This window comes from Capsicum annuum, chromosome 11, assembly GCF_002878395.1.
Source record: "Capsicum annuum cultivar UCD-10X-F1 chromosome 11, UCD10Xv1.1, whole genome shotgun sequence".
Lineage (NCBI taxonomy): Eukaryota > Viridiplantae > Streptophyta > Magnoliopsida > Solanales > Solanaceae > Capsicum > Capsicum annuum.
Window position 1 is genome coordinate 214,659,545 of NC_061121.1, and position 21,781 is coordinate 214,681,325.

Genomic DNA, 21,781 nt, shown 5'->3' on the forward strand with positions numbered 1-21,781 from the left:
ATAAGCAATCCCAAACAGGCTGTTAAAGGCTATTCTACTTTTGCATCTTATAGTGCTAATATGAATTAAAATTGCTATATGGATCTCTTTTTATTTTTTCCTTGTACTCTATTTTTGGTGGATCTGTATGATGGACGTTGAAACTAAGTACTTATTAGTTATTGTTAGGGAGAACTTTACTCCCAATGTGAAACTCTCCGATGCAAATCTAGATTAAATTAGGCCCCAATATAGATAACGGACACCGAGTGAGAAACCAAAATTGCAAAAGTTTGGTGATTCCTAAGAGAGAAGAAAGATGAGGAGCATTACGCTTGAAGAGAGGCTGATTCTGTTACGGTTACAACAATTTATAAGGCTCAACCCACAAAATGTATACAAGGAAGCACCTCTTTTGCTGATTTCTGTAAACTTGCCTCCACAAAAGAATGACACACACTCAAAGATAAAATGCTGCTATAATGATTTCCCTCTTTACAGATAACTTGACTCATTTTTATCTTTGGGAAAAATATGTAAAAGGGTCTATGAAGAAAAATATACAAATCTCTTCTTTAACAGCTAACAATAACTAAAAGATTTGTGTGTTAAAACTCTATGCTAAGGAAAGTGCACAATAGTTGTCAGCCAAAATTGGGTCCTTTTCAAAATTCTCTGTGACAGGCTTTTTTTCCTGTTATATGGAAACTCTTCTTCTCAGCAGAATTTCCCACAAGGAAGTCAAGGAAAAGAGAAAGGTTTATGTACTAATCATCGTCGTCTGCTAATGAAGCAAAAGAAAATGGATTGAACTTATAGCCATCGCCGTGGTAGAACTTGTTTTGAAATTCTACCCAATGAAGACGTAGGGCGTGAAGGAATGCGCTAAGAGTTTCCATCATCAGTAGTATAGCGGTTGTTGCAAAGGCAAAAACTGTCAGCCCCCCGAGCTTTATGGCCAGGTTATCATACCTGCAATTATTAGGTATTTAGCACTTGGATAAGCTTGATAGCTATGATGGTTGAGGGCAAAATGTTAAAACAGCACAATCAATTTGTACCACCACATTTTAGCTATGGTGCATACCACGAGCTCCTACCATCACAATACACATGAAGAAGTGCTTTTCCCCAGTCTCCCCCCCTCCTTCCGAAAGAACAACAAAATTAATGGTACATCAGTCCAGGAATCGTGCTTAAACATAATTATATTTAAGCACTATTGGAGGGTGCATGCAGTCTAGATAATTTTGTAATTGTTGACATATATATATTGACTATAATTCTGAGTGGAATAATATCTTAAAGAGCTTTTTAAAGGCAAAATAGAATAATATCTTAAAGAGCTTTTTAAAGGCAAAATAGAAGGAAAAGTATCAAGGACATAACTGGTCAAAGTTCGAGAGTGGCATTTAGTAGACACCAAAGGTCCAAAGCAGTTTAACAAGTTTAGCCGTACGATTTGTCAGTTTGTAGAGAAATATGAAGCAAATAAATATGCATTTAGATCTTGAGTGGAGACCATGTAATTCCACCAACTTTATTATGGTACAAATGGCACATTGTTCATTTTTCATGCTTCCACTTTTCGAACGCCAATTTTACCTCTTCTGTGAGTTCCATCAATGAGTACGGTAGAGCATATGAACCTTGGCCAAATACTTACTATTAACGTCCATGTGAAGACACTGAGCAACGTCTAAACAAGAAAAATTTGAATAGAAAGACAGCCAAAAGTGATGAAATCTTACCCCCAAGCAAGGAGGAGAACTTTCTCATAGAAGACAGTAGACAGTTCAGAATGAGCCAAACTGCACCAACATCAAGGACATGTAAAATTTTTGAAACATAAAACAAGTTTACTGTTGCTGAAGAAAAATCAACCAAAACGAAGGATTCACCTCAAAGCCCATAGCCGAAGGTATGATGCAGTGTTAGAGACAGCACCCAGGACAAACTCAATAGAATGTATCATTTGATGCACAAAAACCTCACTAAAATTGAACTCCTCATGGTGATGTTGCCTGGCAGAGTCCGGTTCCTCATAAATATCCACTTCCGAGGTTCCAAGAAGGCCATAAGTTCCGCCTTGAAATCTCTACGAATCATAATAAGGTAGCCCAAATAACCATAAGAAAACTGTCAAAAATAGAACTAAATTTGTTTTATTTGATTTGTTAGATGTATTCCTCTCTATACTACCTATTCACCCTCTATTTCTCTCTCCGTCTTTCTCTATAAAAGAAAAAACAAACAATACCGATTTTGATGATCAAGCAAATTTTATTTAGCCAAAATTGACCAAACCAGTCGTCCGAGTAAACTTTGGGAGGATTGTATCATGACCAGTTTGTTAACTCAACTTGCTCAAACAGCCCTAAACTCCTAACCTTTCCCCTCTAGAAAAGAATTTTCTCCACTCTTTGTGCCCTTCTCCATTTGAAGTTGATTATCCATACCTTTATACTTTTCTCTGTATCATAAAGATAATTTGTTCTATTCGCTGTGAAGGATGAGAAAGGAAAAAAGCAAGCAAACATGCTACCTCAGTGTGAAGTCTCCTCAAAATAAAAGGTTTTGGGAAGAGCATCCACGGAACAGCAACAAGTGCCAAAAGCAGCAATATTACCTGCAAAAATAATTGATAGATACAGAAGCAAGGAAACAGAGATAATTTAATTAAGGGTTTGTTCCATTTATGGGTTGTGCAGGAAATTAAGATACAAATATGATCCATTGTTTGGTTGTCTAGTAGAGTTCAATAATGGATGATATTATGAAAAACCCTCCCACCATCCTGGATAAACTTATCCCCTAGGGGAGAAACGACAAAAGTTACCACAATGGGACCAAAGGGTGTCTTTATTCTGTAGATTTATCTCTACCCTTCCACCCACACACACTGTTGTCACCAACCTTTGCTTTGTTTTCTTTTTAGTGTATTCCTTTTAATTAATTTCAAATAGCCTTTAATAAATACAAGTAAAAATAATCATGACTAGGCCAAGGACCAGGACATTAAAAACAAAGATTTTAAAATCCCCACACCAAACATGGGATACAAGTTGTGAAGAGTCCCATATCGGGACTCAAGGGATGGATGGTTTTTTTAATATGGATTGGCAGCTCTTGAACCAGCTTTTGGGCCTGAGTTACTCAAGATTCATTTCTTTACATGGTATCAAAGCAGAAACCATGCCAATTTTCAATCATGTTGTGCCCCCATCAAATTGTACACACACGTGTCCAGTCCTGGGCGTGAGGGGATGTGGAGAGCCCCACATCGGCCCTTTAAGGGATGGTGTTCTCTTTACTTGGGCAATCATCACTTCTTGCGCTAGCTTAGATTCATTTATTTATACAAGTGTTACAATCTTATCCATAGTCCATTATTAACATCATATCTATCCTACAGTGTATTCTGGTGGTATTACAGTTTTACCTTATCACATCTGTAAATCAAATGAACTCTAAGAGCACACGATAAATACAGAAAGAGATGTAATGGCACATACCTGAAGCACACTCTGGCCCCAAAACAACTGATTTTCACCAAGAGCCTCGAACGGGCTTAGGAACATATAAATCATAACATGGTAGAGATCTGCCTGAGATCCAGTGCACCATTTAGTAACAATGAGGAGAGACAGGTAACCAAAAAGGCTGTTGAGAAAGATCACTTGTGGCACAAACTGATACCTGATAACAAATCAATAAAAGACTAAATATCCTCAACAAGAAAACCATCAAAGACACAGAAGAAAAAGGAATACGCACTTAATATCAAGTGAGCTGTTGAAGAAACGTGCATTGAAGTAGCTTAATATAATTCCGAGGTTCATCTGTGCCACACCTAACAAAATAGACATCTTCATCTTAAGGGAGTTCAAGAAAGGAAGCTCCGAACGGCTACCTCTCCAGCTTGGATCCACACCAAAAGGATAAGGATCACTGAATTTAATTAAACCAACAGTTCGCGCATCACTGCAAATACAAACATCAACTTCCAGTTAAACAAATGCAAATGAAAAAACGCTGGATGGAAACTGTGCAATAAATATTAACTCAAGCACTAGGTGCATTCAACAAAGGAGAGGCAAAAGTAAGGTGCCAATGTAGACGAATGTCAAGATGACCATCAAAAACATTATTTGGAAGAGCAGTATTTGGTGTGCAAGAAAAATGAAGATAATGATTGTTTGATTGCATAACTACAGTGTCTTGTACTTGACACGAAAGCAATGAGGTTACTTTAAACCATGTTGAGATCTAATAAAACCAAAGTCACTCATCACCATAAATACATAATAATATAAGCAGCCTGACTAAGAAAATCCCAAAAAGCAGCTGATTGAGGCATTAACCTGAGATCAAATGATTATAAACATCCATAAGGAACCCGATTACTTCTAAGTAACCTGCTTAATCAGAAAATCATATACAAAAATATAATCCAGCACCGAGATGGAAACCAACCACTTCTTTACTCGTATAATTTTGCAGTTCATTGTAATCCAAATTTGCAACATAGTTGAAACCATTCTTTGCCAACCTTGTAAAGGCCAGGGTGAGGGAGCTTAAAATTGCAAGTCACAATCTTGATCAGACGCACAAAACAAATTATATTATCATCACTTTGACAAATCACAAATCCAAGTAATTCTATATGGAAATGTAACAAGGTTATAACTTCAAACCTGCATGAAGCATCTCGGCATTTGTATGCAGAACCACCAAATATGTGAAATGGAACAGAGAAGAATTCATTATATATCAAGCCACAGTAAATTGAAAATATTGACATTAACAGGAGTACATAGCGACCGCCAAAGAGCATCTCCATAAAGCTTCCCAGTTTCTGCCAGAAAATTCTATTTGATTACAAAAGGAATATATAACTGCATAGTTGCTGATGTTAAGAACTCTGAGCGAGAGGCAGAAATAATTGGAGGAAATACCTGAGAGCTAAGCTTGCTTTCCTTGGAAATAAGAACTAAAGCTCCCAACAACAAGCAAATTCCATGACCCCAATCTCCAAACATCACCGCGAAAAGGAAAGGGAACGTAACAATGGTGTAAACAGCAGGATTTACCTCCTGGTATTTAGCAACACTGTCAATGTAGACTGTAGTAAGTGGTTTGTTTCGCCGAAGCAACACATGGATTTTTCAATTTAATTAAAAAAAAATAGATTCTGCACTTGATATTAGTTAAAAGGTAGTATAAAAGATGGATATCTATTTTTCATAGATAATTTTAAGAAAATAAATGTAAATGGAAATTTTATTTGAAGAGCTGAACCATCCCAAATTAACAGCATTACACATAAAAAAAAAAAAAAGAAGAAAAGGAAGAAAGCTGGACTATCAGTTTTCAGTAGATCACACTTTGCCTACAGAGACTAACAAGAATAATAAACACCTTAAATAACGTCACTATATGAATTAAAAAAAGGAGGAAAAAAGACTCCACGAAGCACACATGTACTCTTTATCATGAAAATCAATGACATTCTAACGGAGATGAGGTGACCTGTGAGTGCCTCATATAGACAAACATAAATCAAATTAAAGTAAGCACCTGCCACTAGATTTGACAGGGACTCGTGGAAAGAATATTGTCACCAATATACATTCTATCCCTATGACCTAACAGCCTTACCTAACTTGTTACATTGTGAATCAGTTTCTCAGATGACTAAATGATATTAGACATCTACTTACCCATACGCATCTACAATTTCTTGATATGCATTTGTGAAACGGTTTGTCCTGAAGTATGTTGGAGGTGAGTCTACAGTATCCATCACATGAAATATAATTCCCACTTGTGAGTTGCTATCCATTGTCGCACGTTGCAAAGCCTCTTGTATCTAAGGTGTCCAAAGCAAGTATGTGGCAATATTATCATAATAATGCATATGAAAACAGTGAAATGTATCTGCTAACATAAATAACATAAAAGAAGAATACCTTAGTCTTTGCAAATATTGGACACCACCCCTCTCCAACTAGACACTTCTTTGTGACATCAAAATTCAGCATATTTAATGTGTCATAAACAGCCTTTTCCCTTCTAACCTAGAAAAAAGAGTCAGCATTCAACTCGTATTTCAGGCTCACGGGAAGACTTGTTCTCACAAGCCAATAATTACGCTACATTATAAAAATGTTAACTTATACTGTTGGCTTCACTCTTACCATGTTCATCCATTTTGTGAGGTGAAATCCAATAGACGTCAAAGCTTTATCTCGATGACGTAATCCAACATCCAGAGTGGTCTCTAATTCAGATAGCTGAGACAAAACCTGCAGTCAAGATGTTCATCCCAATGATCTTACTTTAGGGTCAGACAATTGAAAATGATTAAATTGAGATAATATACATACGAACAATTTACAAAAGAAATTTAGGGTTAGAATCATCGAACTGGCACAATGTGAAAGCTAAATCACATGGCTAGAGAATGAAAAATCAATATATTGGCCTTTTTTCCATGTATACTTTTCTTTTAGCATAATATGACCCCATATATAAATTCAACACAAACAGAACTAGACAGAAGAAGAAAAAGGAAGTGTTCCATGGCCTGCTAGCAGTATATCCCAAGGTACACTAACTGATGTGCAGGAAAACAAGTCCATACTAATTAGAAAGGCTATAAAATATGTTTAACATACTTCTTGAGTTATTTGCCTTCTCTTGGTCATGTCTTCAGGAACAGGATAGCAATTGGCACCAAATGCCTCACAAATTTTCAGTATTTTTGATCTCGCCTGCTCGCCTGAAAAGAATACTACGAAGACTATTTGCTCAACCTGCAGAATCAAAAATTGGGTGTTGATCACATACTGAACTTGATACTAAGCCATTTTTTGTAAGCAGGGAGAAAACAAATAAGAATATGAATGGGCATTAGTGTATTGAAGAAACCATACAGCATAAGTAGGAAGACAATTCATGAAAAGTATAATAAAATGGGAAAATAATTATAAGTAATAAAATGGGAAAATAATTATAAGTGCACCAGTGTAGTTCTATTTCCTGGAATTAATGGAAGAGAAATTTAGAAGAAAGAATGTAACCATTTCATTTGAAGAAGGATCCAAGATTTCCTCATCAGCAACTGCCTGGTGGAAAAGCATATTTCCCCTCGTTGCACGAAATAGCATTCTCTCAAATTGCAGAACTTTGGACTTGCAGATAATGCCACTAATAAATCTTACTCCAGATTGATTTGAAAGTTCTGGTTGCATCTCCTGAAGATATGGGGAAAAAAATTTATCTCAGGTGTGTGGCAGATACAAACAATAATTACCATGCACAGGATCAGTCTAATAGTAAGAAAAATAAATTACCTGCTCAAGTAATGATGCTGTATCTGAATAGTTATCATTGGAATACACGTTTTCACTTAATTCCATCTCCTGAGCTGTTGTATGACTTCTACTTGAGACAAGGAAGTCACTAGCCTATAGTTTGCAGAGTTATAGTAAGGAAAAACTGAGAAAAATAGTTCTGGAAAGGAAATATATCTTGACCAACAGAAAAAATGGTCCGATAGGTATAATTTATTAGAACAAATTTGTCCATAACATGTGCATAGATATCCACCGTCTCTCTCTAAAACGCTCCTCTCTCAAAAGCTCACCTTTATTTAACGGTCACCGACCACCTCCATCAGGACGCAAGCGACGGCGTGGATAACACCGGAATCAGGTAAGTAGGCCCTCTCTCCCTCGTTTTTCTCTCTCCCCAGTTATCTCCACCCCCATTTCTACCCCTTCTCCTCTCCCTTCCCCACTGTCCCCACCTAGCCGCGGCTATCACCGGTGGGTTTAGGGGTCCCGCCGGCTAGATTTGTTTTGGGGTGACGGGTACGAGGGCAACCCAACGTACAGCTTCCGGAGAGTTTTCACGGGAGGTGCCAGCATTATTCAGGCGAAGCTTCGGCGGGTCTGATCCGATGACACTTCTCCGGCAACCAATTTTCGTCAACTGAATCTGCCGGAACCAGCAACACGCAATAGTAGCCGGTGACATCTAAACTAGACTTTTAGTTACTGCCTAAAATTTAGTTTATATATTATCCTGTTCCTGCGTATTATTTTCTCTACTGTGACTAGAACTGTGACTGGCTGTTTTGCTTTTGTTGGATATTGTTTGTTGTTGGATATTGTGTGTTGTTCAAGCTGCTAGACAGGTTAGGGTGTTTTGTGTGTGACTGCTTTTGTCCTGCTAGTGCCTTGTTTGTTTGTTTGTTTTGGCTTGTGTAGTGGCTTTGGGGGTTGATGGTGGAGTAGGGTCATGTCCGAGGGGGCTGGGGCGGGAGGCATTTTGGGAGGAGGTGAAGAGGGGAGGGCAGGGGCGGGTGTGGGGTCGAGGCCGGGCGGTAGGGCTGTTTCGGTGAGGGTTGGTAGAAATAGGCGAGAGGCGAGAGAGGATAGGTTGAGGGTTGGGTCTTGGAACATAGGGACCCTCCAGGATAAGTCCGTGGAGTTGGTGAAGATCCTTAAGAAGAGGAGGATTAATATTGCGTGCATTCAGGAAACTAAGTGGGTAGGGTCTAAGGCTAGGGATGTGGATGGGTACAAGCTGTGGTACTCAGGGAGTGACAGGCGTTGGAATGGAGTGGGCATCTTAGTGGACGAGGAGCTTAGAGGGCAGGTGGTGGAGGTCAGGAGGGTCAGTGATAGGCTGATGACGATTTAGTTGGTCATTGGAGGGTTTACTTTGCATGTGTGTAGTGTTTATGCGCCGCAGACGGGCTTGGATGAGGAGGTAAAAGCGAGTTTTTGGGAGGCCTTAGACGAAGTGGTAAGAAGCGTGCCTAGCTCGGAGAAGATTATCATAGCAGGGGACTTCAATGGGCACATTGGGGTCTTACCGGGAGGCTATGACGATGTGCACGGAGGTTTTGATTTCGGTGATAGAAATGGGGAAGGAGCAGCTCTGTTGGAGTTTGCGAGGGCCTTTGGGCTGGTGGTTGTGAACTCGAGTTTCACGAAGAAAGAGGATCACTTGATTACTTTTCGAAGCGCGATAGCTAAGACCCAGATTGACTTTTTGCTGCTAAGGAAAGGGGATAGGGCCTTTTATTAGGACAGTAAAGTCATCCCGAGTGAACATCTTTCGACCTAGCACAGGCTTCTGGTAATGGACTTGATAATCAAGAAGAGCAAGAAGAATAGGGCCGTGGAAGGCCGCCCTAGCATTAAGTAGGGAGGCTTGACGCCAATTAGTGCGCTGGAGATAGGGGAGAAGGTGGCGGGAATGGGGGTGTAGGAGTGCAGGGAAGACGTGGATGTTATGTGGATAGGGCTGCTAGCTGCATCACGGAGATTGCAAGAGAAGTGTTCGGTGTTTCGAAGGGTCGGGCAGGACGACATAAGGGGGGACTGGTGGTGGAATGAAGAAGTTAAAAAGAAAGTGGAGAGTAAGAAGGGGGCGTATGTAAAGTTAATTGAGAGTAAGGATGAAGAGGAGAAGCGGGTGAATAGGGAGGCGTACAAAGTAGCAAGAAAGGAGGCTAAGTTAGCAGTTACAGCTGCTAAGGCAGCAGCGTTTGAGAGCTTGTAGACGGAGTTAGAGGAGAAAGGTAAGGAAAAACGATTGTATAGACTGGCTAACGCTAGGGAGCAAAAAGGGCGTGACCTTGACCAAGTGAAGTGCATAAAGGGGAGGACGGGAGAGTTTTGGTGGAGGATGTCCACATTAAGAAGAGATGGCAGGATTATTTTCGTGGCTTATTGAACGAGGAGGGGGACAGAAGCTTTGAGTTAGGGGAGCTGGAGCACTCATAAAAGAATTGGGATTTTGGTAACTGTAGACGTTTTAAGGTAGAAGAGGTCAAAGAGGCTACTTGTAGGATGCGGAGGGGCAGGGCGACAGGGCCCGACGAAATTCCGATGGATTTTTGGAAGTTTACTGGTAAAGTGGGTCTGAGCAGGTTGACAAATTTATTTAACGGCATTTTCAAGACGGCAAAAATGCCTGAGGAGTGGAGATGGAGTACCTGATTCCGTGGTATAAAAACAAGGGTGACATTCAGAGTTGCAACAACTATAGGGGCATTAAGCTATTGAGTCACACTATGAAGATTTGGGAGAGGGTGGTTAAGCGAAGATTGAGGAGGGTCATGTCCATTTCGGAGAATCAGTTTGGATTTATGCCTGGTCGCGCGACGACAGAGGCAATCCACCTGGTGAGAAGATTAGTGGAGAAGTATAGAGAAAGGAAGAGGGACTTACACATGGTGTTCATCGACCTAGAGAAGGCTTATGACAAAGTCCCGAGGGAGGTGCTTTGGAGATGCTTGGAGGTGAGAGGGGTCCCGACGGCGTACATCAGAGCTATTAAAGACATGTATGATGGAGGGAAGACTCGGATGAGGACGGTGGTGGGAGACTCAGATCATTTTCCTGTTGAAATAGGATTGCATCAGGGATGGACTCTCAGCCCGTTTTTGTTTGCGCTGGTGATGGACGTGTTGACGCAGTGTATTCAAGATGAGGTGCCTTAGTGTATGTTATTTGCAGATGACATGGTGCTAATTAATGAGACGCGGGGGGGGTGTCAATGATAAATTGGAGGTTTGGAGGCAAACCCTCGAATCTAATGGGTTTAGGTTGAGTAGATCCAAGACGGAGTATTTGGAATGCAAGTTTAGTGAATCGAAGCAGAAGGACGGAGTGGTGGTGAGGTTGGATTCCTAGGATGTTTGTAAGAGGGACAGTTTTAAATATCTTGGGTCTATGATTCAGGGGAATGGCGAGATTGATAAGGATGTCTCTAAACGTATTGGAGCAGGTTGGATGAAGTGGAGGCTCGCCTCGGGAGTGCTGTGCGATAAGAAGGTGCCCTTAAAGCTTAAAGGCAAGTTTTACAAAGTGGCAGTACGTCCGGCTATGCTCTATGGTGCGAAGTGTTGGCCAGTCAAGAACTCCCACATTCAAAAATTAAAGGTAGCGGAAATGAGAATGTTGCGTTGGATGTGTGGACTTACTAAAGGAGATAGAGTTATGAATGAAATTATTCGAGAGAAGGTGGGAGTGGCTTCGGTGGAGGACAAGATACGGGAAGGAAGGCTGAGATGGTTTGGGCATGTGATGAGGAGGAGCACGGATGCCCCAGTGCGTAGGTGCGAGCGGCTAGCTTTGGATGGTGTCAGGAGAGGTAGAGGTAGGCCGAAGAAGTACTGGAGAGAAGTGATTAGACATGACATGGAGCTGTTACAGCCGTCTGAGGACATGACCCTAGATAGGAAGGTGTGGAGGTCGCGAATAAGGGTAGAAGGCTAGTGCGTGGGTGGGTTGTAACTAGTAGTTAGGGAGCTCGGTTGTAACCTGGTTAGTAAGCCTACGACTGTGTACATTAGTAGGAGCCACTAGTGTATGCTACTACTAGGGGGCTCCCTTTTCTCCTTTTCTCTTCCTTTCCCTTTTCTTATTTCTTATTTCCTATTTTTAAATTTATGTATTGCTCTTTTTTCGTGGCTCGCTTAGCTCTATTGTTATTATTTCTCATTTCTTATGTCGTTTATGCCACCTATTCCATGTCATATATTACTATGACCTTGTTGACTATTCATTAGCTTGAGCCGGGGGTCTATCGAAAACAACCTCTCTACTTCTTCGGAAGTAGCAGTATGGACTGCGTACATTTTACCCTCCCCAGACCCCACTTAGTGGGAATACACTGGGTTTGTTGTTGTTGTAAATTTGTCCATAAAGTTCATCAAGTTAGTTTGAAGTCTCACATGCTTGGAGGAATTTTAATTGGCAAGCACATGCCAGGATTTATAAGAAAAGATCAGGTATTAAGAAATCGATTTCTCAACCACTGTCATCTGAGAAGCCATTAAAAGCTTAGAGAGTAAATTCCTTGATTGGAGATGAAGCATTACAAAATAAAGGCACCCATTATGGAAGAATAACATAAGAACTCGCTCATAAGTTCTCCCTTTGAGTGCTCCAAGGTAGTTTCCATGTCTTCAGTATACCTTCAACTTATTCGATATCTTAAGTTACATCCAAGAAAACCAAGCAGCAGTCGACACACATGATTATTCACATTATGCCATAATCATGATTAAAATGGTATAGTGCAGGACAGAAGATACATAATAGATGGATATTAATGCAAACATATGCACATAAAATGCATGACAGACGTAAACGCAAGGAATGGATCTTGGGCCTAACTCAACCTCAAAAGCTAGCTCATGGGGGAGGATTGTCCAAGTCCATATAAGGAGACCAATTACCCATTCCTTTTCCGATTTGGGATACTTAACACTGCACCGCACGTCCGGACCTCGTTAACTGGAGCGTGGACAATATAATATGGGAGCCCAACATCGGTGAACAAAGATTTGGGATGGGCCTGACTCTGATATCATGTAAAGAATGGATGTTGGGCCTAACTCAACCACAAAAACTAGCTCATAAGGGAAGGATTATCCAAGTTCATATAAGGAGACCAATTATGTTAAGTGTCCCACATCGGAAAGGGATGGGTAATTGGTCTCCTTATATGGACTTGGACAATCCTCCCCTCATGAGCTAGCTTTTGAGGTTGAGTTAGGCCCAAGATTCATTCTTTACATGGTATCAGAGCCAGGCTCATCCCAAATCTTTGTTCACCAATGTTGGGTCTCCATATTATACTGTCCACGCTCCAGTTAACGAGGCCTGGGCATGCGGGGGAGTGTTAAGTATCCCAAATCAGAAAAGGGAGCCAGGCCCATCCCAAATTTTTGTTCACCGATGTTGGGCCCCCATATTATATTATCCACGCTCCAGTTAACTAGGTCCCGGCATGCGAGGGAGTGTTCAGTATCCCACATCGAAAAAGGGATGGCAATTGGTCTCCTTATATGGACTTGGGCAGTCTTCCCCTCATGAGCTAGCTTTGAAGGTTGAGTTAGGCCCAAGATCCATTTTTTACATGGTATCAGATCCAAGCCCATCCCAAATCTTTGTTCACCGATGTTGGGCCCCCATATTATATTGTTCACGCTCCAGTTAACGAGGCCTGGGCATGCGGGGAAGTGTTAAGTGTCCCACATCGGAAAGGGATGGATAATTGGTCTCCTCATATGGACTTGGACAATCCTCCACTCATGAGCTAGCTTTTGAGGTTGAGTTAGGCCCAAGATCCATTCTTTATGGTAAACATATTGATGAACTATCCAAACAGCTGTACTCGTCTGGCATGGACCTATTTCTCAAATGTGAACCAGTGTTCATTTATGATATAAGTAAGAAAGAGAAGTTAAACTGTACCTTCTGCAGCACCAACTTAAACTCAAGCAGCTCATTGTATGATTGTCTTAGCTTCTCGCTATTAGAATTCATTTCAATCAGCTCGTGTTCATGCTCTGCAAGTTGTATCTGAAATTCAGAATAGGTGTGCATGAGCGTTTACTTAAAGCAAGAAAAAGTATTCTTAAAAAAAAAAATAACATAAACGCGATTTGGATAATACAATAGAGTATTCATTTGTTAGCAAGAAGAAAAACACAATAAAGACACCTCCAGTTCTTCAAGTTCAATATCAGGTTGTGAAGCGGGACGTGGAGAAGGCAGCAGCCCAGCTTTATGTATCTGATCTTTGAAAAAACGTAGTTTCCTTGACATCTCTGCACATCTTTTTACCTATGAAAGATCATCCACAATTACAAAGAAACGATACATACAAACCACTGACCATCAAATTCTGCATATGCTTTTGATGCCAATTTGTTGTTTAGTAATGAAGTTCTTCGTTTATAGAAAAGGGTAGTAGTTCAATACTACATACATAATTTGACAAAATAAATGTTCGACCTCCTCTTTGCCAACAGAAACACAGATTTATGATGTTGCTTCGGCAACTTAGTAATCATTCCTAATAAGAACATCATGAAGGCAAGTCAATTAATATTAGTTCCCTTGAATTGCTCGGACGCAATTCAATTATTATTATTTCTTTTCTTTTCTTTTTTTGGTATTTGCTGAGTGTAAACAATCGAGTCAAAAATTGTTCAAAATAACCTTTAACTTGCCGATAAAATATTTTGTAAGAAATTTAAAGCATAATTTTTTTTTATATAAAATGTTTCCTGAATTAAAAAGAAATATAAAAATAAAATAAAAAGGGACATAATAGACAAAAGATGAGAGACTAGGGTAAAACAAGAGGGGAGTTCAATGTAGTTGCTCTTGTCCATGTGATGTTTATATCTTAGCCCTAGATGTTGAAGTTGGAAGCACGGGTGGAACAAACATGTTAGAACTTGAGGAATCAAGGCAAATATCGGTCTATATTTTTTTAATCGTTAGTTTCAGTCAATATTTTAGCATGCAACCAAAAATATGAAAGCATCTAGGGTGTTTAGCCATCAGATGTTTCATGCAACTAAGGTCGCTGTAAGTAGGAATTATCAATCACCACACTAGCATCAACCTAGGAATATATGGACTGCTATCCTTAAAATCAGACCTATCAGAAGATAAAGAGTAGCGGAAAATTTATTTACTTCCAACACTTCCAATATCCTATACATAACCTCAACATCTGTATGGTACTGTTGAGAACATTATAACTACATAAATAAAGAGTTCTCTCAAATAGCTTAAGTTTTTAGATGAGATGATTACATATTTCAAGATGGTATCACAGAAGGCAGAGATCCTGAATTCAAATCTCATTGCCACCGATACAATGCTATGACTGAGAAGATATATCAAGAAGATTGATTAGAAGAAGCTGCAAGAGATCGAGAATGAAGAAGTAGTTAAAAGGAATTTGAAAATTAGTTAGTACTGTTTTGGTTAACACTGTTCATTATAGTTAGTTAGACAGTTATCATTCTGTTTTAGCTGTAGTCGCACTAGTAGTTACAATTCAATTGCTTGATGTAGTATAAAAGCCAAAGGAGATGTAAGCTACTGATTGAACTCAATTCAAGATGATACACAAATTCTCTTCTTTCTCTTATTCTTCAATCCAATTCTACTAATTTCTCGGTTTAGCCCAGAGTAGGTAACCCTCTTCTTTGAGGTATTCTACCTCCTAGATTAACTAATTCCATCATAGATCTCTTGTGTGCAGCAATTGGTATCAGAGCATCCTTTCCTCGGCTTGTTAACAATGGTGGCTAGCGATAAAAATAAAGATCGATCAGGTGAAGAAGTTGATTGGCAAGTTTTCCCAAATCCAAGATCAGTTGCAGAAAATCATGGAAAGCGTGGTTGGCATGAATGATAGACATGTTCAAACAGATAAGGAGTTGTTGGAAATCATAGCATTGTATCAGCCATGCATTATAAAAAGGAAAAAATTTACACGTACGAGAGCCATGAAAAGGAATCAGGCCCTCACGAGATGGGTGTGGTTAGACATAACATGATTAACTAAAAGTGTGTTCCTCTCTAATAGTTTAAGCTTTTACAAGAGATGGTCACACACTTCACCAGTTACCATTACTACAACATCATGGAACCTTACCATTACAAGCTGAAATTGGACAAAATTATTATTTTTCTTGACTAAGCAATTGATTTCCATTAACTCTCAAGGGATAGTTCCCAGAAAAAGTTAATGATGATTGTGATTTTTTTACAAAAATACAAGCTCATAGTGAGGGCTGAGGTAACCACATCTAGAATCCTCAACAGAAAGATGTCGTATTCACTATTTGTGTACCTGGTTTACAAATGTTCTTTGAAAAGGACTCTTATCGGCATTTAACTGTCAAAAGAAAAAGTTAGATAGTGAGTACATTTCCCAGCTAACAATAACCAAGAACGTGAAGCAGAACAAAGTTACAAACATTTATATTATAATGCAAAACATTCATCTTAAGTAAAGCCATCAGTTGGCCACAACAAAAATCCAGTCGGAGACATGAAATCATCTGATTAGTATTAAATCCTGAACCATCAAGAACCAGGTAAAAGAAAGGCTACACTAGTCAACCTCCAGCCAACTCCAAAAGCAAAAACTAGCCTAGATAAATTTTCATTCCCTTAAAACATCAAACCATCAGTACAAAAGTTGCACCAAGACAAATCAGTGGAATGAAACTAAAGTCTGCTTTATTTGAATACACTTGTTTGGTATTGAGGCATAGGTTGTTGTTGTTGTTGTTTATTTGAATACACTTCATTTTGACCCTTCAAGGTCAAACTAGCATCATATACCTCTCTTCAGTGGTTAGTTATCATGTACTTTTCATGGTCAGCAACTTCTTAATATCAAACCATCTTGACAGAAGAATACTGGAGTCTGTTTCACTTAAACACTCAGATTTAAAGTGGAATCTATCTTTCAAATACTACTCCTAAAGAAAAAGGGAACCTGCCTTCAGGACAACATAAGCACCGCTGGTTCATGCATTCATAAGGATAAGAGAAAAAGAAACCTGCCTATAGATTACATAAGCATCTATAATTTAGAACATGTATTCATGATGCCTTCCATTCTAAATATCTCTGGTTCCTTTCTTTCCAAATTGTCCATAAAATACATGCTGGGATGGCTCTCCAGATTTCCTTCAACTCTTTGTTCAATAAGAACATCCAGCTGCTTAGTGGCTCTTTTATAGCTGATTAATCACACATTTCATCCCAAAAAATGTACAAATAATGCATCAAATATAAATGAGTTGTCAGTTAGAAAGCACGTGAAGAAATTCCTTGTCTCTCTTTTTATTAGCATAATTAGTGGCAAAACCCCCAAAATTTAGAACTCGTTTATCTTCTTTTGCAATGTGTTTACTGTTTACAGTAATCAGGATAATTATTTTTTTCTGAAAAGGCAGTAAACAGGACAAGTATTATGCTTATAGAGATGTGTTTCGTCAAGCTTAAAGATAAAAATAAGTTCCAATCTGTAGTCATTGTTCCAGATGTAACTGTTGAATTATAGAAATCATCACAAACTTGAAGATTCATATGCTTTAAGCAGCTTGACTTTTTCAAACCAAGGCAAGACATTAGGAACTAACAATGTGTTCTCACTTCAGAAGCATGAACACGCATATGCACCTAGAGAAAAAAGTAGTTCTCTAACAAAATCTTTTAAATGATCACTAAAAAAGTTCTCTAACAAAATCTGTTAACTCTAATATGCTATCATCTGCCATCATTCAACTTTACTGAGGGCACAAGGTAGATCACTACCTTATTTTACCATTTACAATCGTGTCCATCTAGCTGACTTTGAACATTGTAGCATTAGTCATATGTCTATAAGGGCTGAAAGTTTTGTGAAAATTGAAAGAATGACAATGGTTTAGAGGCCTTGTAGCATTTTAGGGCTTTGAGAGCATCACAATCTGGTTATTACCAGACTCAAAAGACTTAAGAGAAAACTCTCGAGAGATCTGCTCCTTATCATCAGTCTTGTTAAGTCCCACATTGGTTGAGGGAATGGGTTGTGATCTCCTTATATGGTTTGGAAAACCCTACCCTTGTGAGCTGGCATTTAGGGTTGAATTAGGTCGAACATCCATTTATTTACATGGGATTAGAGACAGACTCATTGAACCCTGTTGTGCTTCTGAATGTTGGCCCCCGTGTTGGTAACTGTTTCTAAATGTTTTGATAATGAATGAAACGAGGCTTAAGTTCCACATTGGTTGAGGGAATGAGTTATTGTTTCCTTATATGGTCTTGGCTCTTGGGTAATCCAGCGCTCATGTGCTAGATTTTTGGGGTTGAGTTAGGTTCAAGTCCATTTCTTTACAAGTCTTTTAATACTCCCTCCTTCCATCCCAATTTATATGACATACATTCCGCTCTAATACCATTTCATTTCTATAAAACTTTCATAGCTTTCAAGAATTCAAAATTAATTAAGCAACTCAAGTTTCCCTATCAAACTACCTAAAATTGTGTCAAAGAAAAAAATTATCATCTGATACAACACCGAAGTAGAAAAGAAGATACTCTGAAAAAATACTAAAAGATTATTATACACAAAATGGACCAGATCTAGTAGCTCGTGGACTGCATTGCGAAGACACTTAGTCGACGGTGGACGCACCTTAATACCTTAATGTTATTAGGCTTATCTGATCGAAGTATTTTCAATACAGAGCACAAATTTATGTGTAAAAGTTCACTAAAAATGAAATATATACGATATGAACTCATAACTTTAAAAATATAAAGAGTTATATGCTAAGAAACTTAAAAATTGATCCGCCTCCGCACTTAGTGGCCACCCCGTCTTATCACTCAAATAACAAAGTGATCAAAACTAATTCAACCTCAACTCATTTTCCACTTCGATCCCAATATTTTAAGCTCAAAATAAATCACCAATATCAAGACTTAAATCACAATTTTCCATTAAGATCAATTCTTAATCACTAATTCCATCACCATCACAACCCTCTCTACCTACATGAAACAAATCTGTATCAAGACCAAATCAATGTGTCTCGCTAACAATATCAAATTGCCACAATATTATACAACACTTATTAGAATGTCTTTGTTTCTTTAAGTATGAGAGGATCGTAGCAGCAAAACAATTAATCCAGAGTAATCAAAACTAATTCAACCTCAACTCATTTTTCACTTCAATCCTAATACTTAAGCTCAAAGTGAATCTTCAATTTAAAGTCTTAACTCGCCATTTTTTTAATTAAGATCGATTCTTAATCACTAATTGTGCATCGATATCAAAACTCCTCCACTTCGATCGCAATACTTAACCTCAAAATGAATCTTCAATTTGAACTCTTAACTCGCCATTTTTTTTTATTAAGATCAATTCTTAATCACTAATTGTGCATCGATATCGAAACTCCTCTCTACCGACACAAACAAATCCATATCACTATCAAATCAATAAGTCTCCCTTAACAACTACCAAAATTGCTCCAATATCCTTGGCAACAATTATAAAAATATTGTTTGTTCCTTTCAAATTATAAAATAAGATCAACAAAGTGTTGAATCTCAATGGATCGTAGCTGCAAAACTATCAATCAAGCACATATAAATTCAGGATACAAAGAAAAGGTCTATGGTCTAATTACAAAATACGAACAACAAAGTGTTGAATCACAATGGATCGTAGCAGCAAAACAATCAATCCAACAAATATAAATTCAGCATACAAAAAAAGTTCTATGCTTCAATTATAAAAAACGATCAACAAAGTCCTGAATCTTAGCGGACCACAGCAGCAAAATAATCAATCCACCACGTATAAATTCAGCATACAAGAAAAGGTCTATGAAATAATTATAAAATAGGAGCAACATCTCAGTGGATCATAGCAGCAAAACAATCAACCCAACACATAAATTTAACATACCAAAAAAGCTCTATGCTTTAATAACAAAATAGGAGCAACAAAATGCTAACTCTCAGTAGATCATAGCAGCAAAACAATCAGTCCAGCACGTAAAACTCAGCATAAAAAAAAGCGTCTATTCCTTAATGATAAAATAGGAGCAACAAAGTACTGAATCTCACAGCACAATAATCAACCCAACACATAAATTCAGCATAAAAAACTCTATGCCTTAACTATAAAATACAAGCAACAAAATGTTGAATCTCAGTGCATCGTAGCAGCAAAACAATCAATCTAGCATGTAAATTTAGAAAACCAAAAAATACATGCTTTAATTATACGAGCAACAAAGTGTTGAATCTCAGTGGATCATAGCAACAAAAGAATCAATCAAGCACATAAATTCAGCATATAAGAAAAACTTTATGCTTTAATAGCAAAATACAAGCAACAAAGTGTTGAATCTTAGTGGATCGTAGCAGCAAAACAATCAATCAAGCACGCATAAATTCAGCATACAACAAAAAAGGTCTACACTCTAATTACAATATACGAGCAACAAAGTCCTAAATCTCACTGGATCATAGCAGCAAATTTAGCATATAAAAGAAAGATATATGCTTTAATTATAAAAATACGAGCAACAAAGTCCTAAATCTCAGTGGATCATAGCAGCAAAACAATCAATCCAATCCATAACAAAAAAGCTCCATACATTAATTATAAAATACGAGCAACAAAGTACTGAAAATCAGCGGATCATAGCAGCAAAATAATCAATCCAGTCCATAACAAAAAAGCTCCATACTTGAACTATAAAATACCAGCAACAAAGTCCTAAATCTCGATAGATCATAGCAGCAAAACAATCAATCCAGTACATACAAAAAAAGCTCCACGCTTTAATTATAAGAATACGCAACAAAGTCCTAAATCGCAGTGGATCATAGCAGCAAAACAATCAATCCAGTACATACAAAAATGCTTCAGGCTTTAATTATAAAATAAGACCAACAAAGTAATGAATCTCAGTGGATCATAGCACAACAAAACAATCAATTCAGCATTAAAAAAAAAGCCCTATTCCTTAAATATAAAATACGAGCAACAAAGTACTGAATCTCAGTGGATCATAGTAACAAATTCAGCATACAAAAGAAAAAGATCTATGCTTTAACAATAAAATACGAGCAACAGAACAACCAATTCAGCACATAAACTTCGCATACAAAAAATAAAAATAAGAAAGCGCTATGCTTTAACTATAAAATACGAGCAACAAAGTCCTAAATCTCAATAGATCATAGCAACAAATGAACATAAAATTCAGCATAAAAAACAATATGAACAACAATGTACTGAATCTCAGTGGATCATAGCAGCAAAACAATCAATCCAGTACATACAAAAAAAAAAGCTCCATGCTTTCACTATAAAAATATAAGCAACAAAGTCCTAAATCGCAGTGGATCAGAGCAGCAAAACAATCAATCCAGTACATACAAAAAAAAGCTCCATGCTTTAATTGCTTTAATTATAAAAAAAATACAAGCAACAAGGTACTAAATGTCAGTTGATCATAGCAGCAAAACAATCAATCCATTACATACAAAAAAAAACCTCCATGCTTTAATTATAAAAATAAAATACGAGCAACAAAGTACTGAATATCAGTGGATCATAGCGGCAAATAAACTTAACATACAATTAAATGTACAAACTTTAATGACAGCTTAAAAACAAGAGAAAATGAGAAAGAAAGTGAGAGGAATATACATCACGGAACTGAAGAAGGCCAAGTTGTCCAAGGTAAGTAATAGCAGGATGAGCAGACTCAACAGGTATAATTAGCTGAACAAACGTCATCTTCTCCGAACGCATCAGATCCATTGAAGGCAAATTGTCTATGTACTCCATTTTCCATACACACAATTATAAAACTTTATTAAATTTCTTTAGATCTAATGCACACACCGATCGATTTTTATTGCAGTAATATATTTTGTTTGTATTTTTGAGAGTTTGGTTAATATTGATTTGATGACGGCACCGATTTTGGAATTTCATTTCTAGTTCATTATGTGATTCTTTTTGGGTACCACTGGAAACAAGGTAACTGCCATGGGAATGGAAATGAATTTGCTGTTTTGTTTTATTTTATTTTATTTAAAAAAAAAAAAAAAAAAGTTTGAAGAAGAAGAGAGGGATGAAGTGGTAAAATTGAAAAGTTTAGATTATGAAATTTTTGTAATATGATACTCGAGTTAATACTCAATATTTATGAAATGTAAAATAAATATATTATCTCTGCTCATAAAAAGTATTTGTAGATTTTTAGCTAAAGTACTTAATATTTATAAAATGAAAAATAATCTATATCACATGTTAATTTGGAAATCTACTACTCTGAATATGACAAGTCATTTAAATTATTATTTTTAAAAATATTTTTAGCATAAATTACTGAGTGGAGCGTATCAAAAATATTTTAGCGTGTAAATAA

The 21,781-nt window shown here is 37.7% G+C and overlaps 1 protein-coding gene across 1 annotated transcript; it reads right to left on the reverse strand.

Annotated features, from left to right (window-relative positions):
- Positions 1-290: 290 nt before the first annotated feature.
- LOC107847583 (V-type proton ATPase subunit a1) lies at positions 291-21,525 on the reverse strand. Its single transcript, XM_016691929.2, has 18 exons — positions 21,055-21,525; positions 15,670-15,714; positions 13,515-13,637; positions 13,266-13,373; positions 7,338-7,451; positions 7,065-7,238; positions 6,660-6,797; positions 6,180-6,287; positions 5,952-6,059; positions 5,703-5,851; positions 4,938-5,091; positions 4,677-4,837; positions 3,757-3,963; positions 3,495-3,678; positions 2,525-2,608; positions 1,881-2,077; positions 1,731-1,790; positions 291-951 (listed from the first exon to the last, which is right to left on the reverse strand). The coding sequence occupies exons 1-18, from the start codon at positions 21,193-21,195 to the stop codon at positions 747-749; spliced, it is 2,460 nt and encodes an 819-aa protein (XP_016547415.2). The 5' UTR covers positions 21,196-21,525; the 3' UTR covers positions 291-746.
- Between the last annotated feature and the right edge of the window lie 256 nt (positions 21,526-21,781).

Coding starts and splice junctions, on each gene's coding strand:
- LOC107847583 (XM_016691929.2), bottom strand. CDS start 21,195: ATGGAGTACATAGACAATTTGCCTTCAATGGATCTGATGCGTTCGGAG. Junction 1,791..1,880: donor CTTCGGCTATGGGCTTTGAG/GTGAATCCTTCG, acceptor ATGTTGGTGCAG/TTTGGCTCATTCTGAACTGT. Junction 952..1,730: donor GTTCTCCTCCTTGCTTGGGG/GTAAGATTTCAT, acceptor TAATAATTGCAG/GTATGATAACCTGGCCATAA.